The 1,941-nt window shown below is 52.2% G+C and overlaps 1 protein-coding gene across 1 annotated transcript in view; it reads left to right on the forward strand.

Moving 5' to 3' along the window:
- Positions 1–1,941, forward strand: part of SPG7 (spastic paraplegia 7 (pure and complicated autosomal recessive)) — a 52,476-nt gene that overhangs the window by 9,830 nt on the left and 40,705 nt on the right. The window contains exon 2 of the mRNA XM_009319901.1: positions 341–504. Within this exon, the coding sequence (XP_009318176.1) occupies positions 341–504 (164 nt within the window). The remainder of the gene's footprint in view (positions 1–340; positions 505–1,941) is intronic.

Genomic DNA, 1,941 nt, shown 5'->3' on the forward strand with positions numbered 1-1,941 from the left:
GGTGACCTCCGCCGTACGACGACGGCACATCAGAAGGGGCTGCGCTCCCTCTCGGCCCTGGGACGCGGGTCGCCTTCCTGACCCGGCTGTGCTGGTCGTGCCTGGGTTTGTGGGTTTTTTTTTCCCTCCGGTCCTTTTCCTCTCTCGTTTCAAATGCCGATTGCGTAATGCCGAGAGGCTTTTGTGCTGGTTTTATTCACAGGGTCTCTTCTAAGCGACCAAACCCTTGGCTCTCCAAACGAGGATGGTCGTTCTTGCTGGATAAGCCTCCTGCCTTTGTCCCAGTGGGCTTGCGGAAGCGGCAGGAGTGAGCGCGGGCGTGCTTGACTGCGCCGTGCAGACGAGCGGCCACGTGAGGCTCGGCTCCCGCACTTGAGACAACGCTGCCGGTGCCTGTCCTCCTGTCTGGCTGCGGCGGTGCCTCGAGCCCCGGCGGGGCTGTCGTGTCTCCTCCTGACAGTCGCTGTGTGCCCGCCTGTTACATTTGTGCTCTCCAGCACTGAGGTAACTCCAGAAGTACTGGTAGATCCCGTTACTCAAACAGAGCTGCCCGTGCCTGAGCTCGGCGCAACCCTTCTGCAGAATAGGAACGTTTCTTGTAGATCTCTATTTCGTACCACCCGTCTAGTGCCAGAGCCCCTTCACGTCGTCAAGGTAAACCAAACGCTACGGCACCCCCCAGGGAAGAATCCTCTTTATGGAGTAGATCTTCACAGCAAGTACCAAATGGGGACATGTGCGCGGCTCCCCGCCCAGACCGGGTGGCCGAGGTGCCCCGGTGGGGGTGGCAGCTGCCTGCACAGCTGCGTCGCTGCGTTTTGTTTTGGTTGCTGAGGATGGGGGAACTCTTGAGGCAGCGGCTCTCAAACAATTTCTACCAGTGACCTCATCAGTAATTGCTCTGGTTTTTTAAGCCCCCTCTTCCAGGAGCGTGGCCCATAACTGTGATTGCTTTTTTGGCAATTGCAGTTCCGCTTCGAGTCGTACGTTTGGCAGCCTAGAGGATTGTTCTCGTGTGAGGATGCCAGGAGTCCCCCAGGAAGAAAAATCTCTTTGCTGGGCTCAGTGGTGATGAAGGAGGGGCTCAGGAGCACGTGTTCGACTTCACTGTTAAATAATAGCATGAGAGAGATTTACTCTGAGCCTGTTAAGCTGGTCCTGTGTTCTACTTAGGCTTAGTCTTTTTATCTCTACCCATCTTCCTCCTCCATAAGACCTACTAAACCAGTCAAAGAAAGGTTGTTGGGGTTTTTTTGTCCTCCCTTCCGTTAAGCTTCTTGTCCTACTTCACTGAAAACACCGCAAATAAGCGTTTGCCTCTCGGGTGCCTCTGAGTGAGTAGATGAGAGGGGAAGTAAGTTTTTTCATTTCCCAAATACAGTTGGCTGTAACTGCTTCCTTGACAGCCTTGAATGTCATCCAGGTCAAAGAGCCAGTGCTGGGGAGGAAGTTAAATCCTTTCTGTGTCATCCTGACCTTTTTCTATTTGAACACAACAGCGTGTTGTGTTCAACCTATTTCAGGGAGGGACATGAAAAGTACTTGGTGAAAGAAAGCTAACGGTGGGAGTGGGGAGGGGAACGATTGCAGCTGGGGGTTGTTCTGCTGTTTTTCTAGGTGCGACTTTTGTGATGAGGATGTTTAACCTGCTTGGGTTTCAGACCCTGGGATGGCTTTTGCTCCTTGCAACTTAATTGCAAGACTTAAGAGAGAAAAAAACCCCACAACTATAGTTAATTGTTGAGCACCTTTATCCTTCGCTAAAGGTTGTGAGCTCTCAAATCCTAAAATAAAACAAATACTCCGGTGCTGAGGAGGAAAGAGAACATTGCATGAGGGCAGAGAAATTAGGCCGCTTGGGGAACGTGCTTTCAGGCCTATTTCTGTCTGCCACGGCAAACTAAAAGGACACAAACTTTGGGGAAAGAGCTCGGTGACCCT

The sequence above is a fragment of the Pygoscelis adeliae genome, unplaced genomic scaffold, assembly GCF_000699105.1.
Source record: "Pygoscelis adeliae isolate BGI_AS28 unplaced genomic scaffold, ASM69910v1 Scaffold323, whole genome shotgun sequence".
Classification (NCBI taxonomy): domain Eukaryota; kingdom Metazoa; phylum Chordata; class Aves; order Sphenisciformes; family Spheniscidae; genus Pygoscelis; species Pygoscelis adeliae.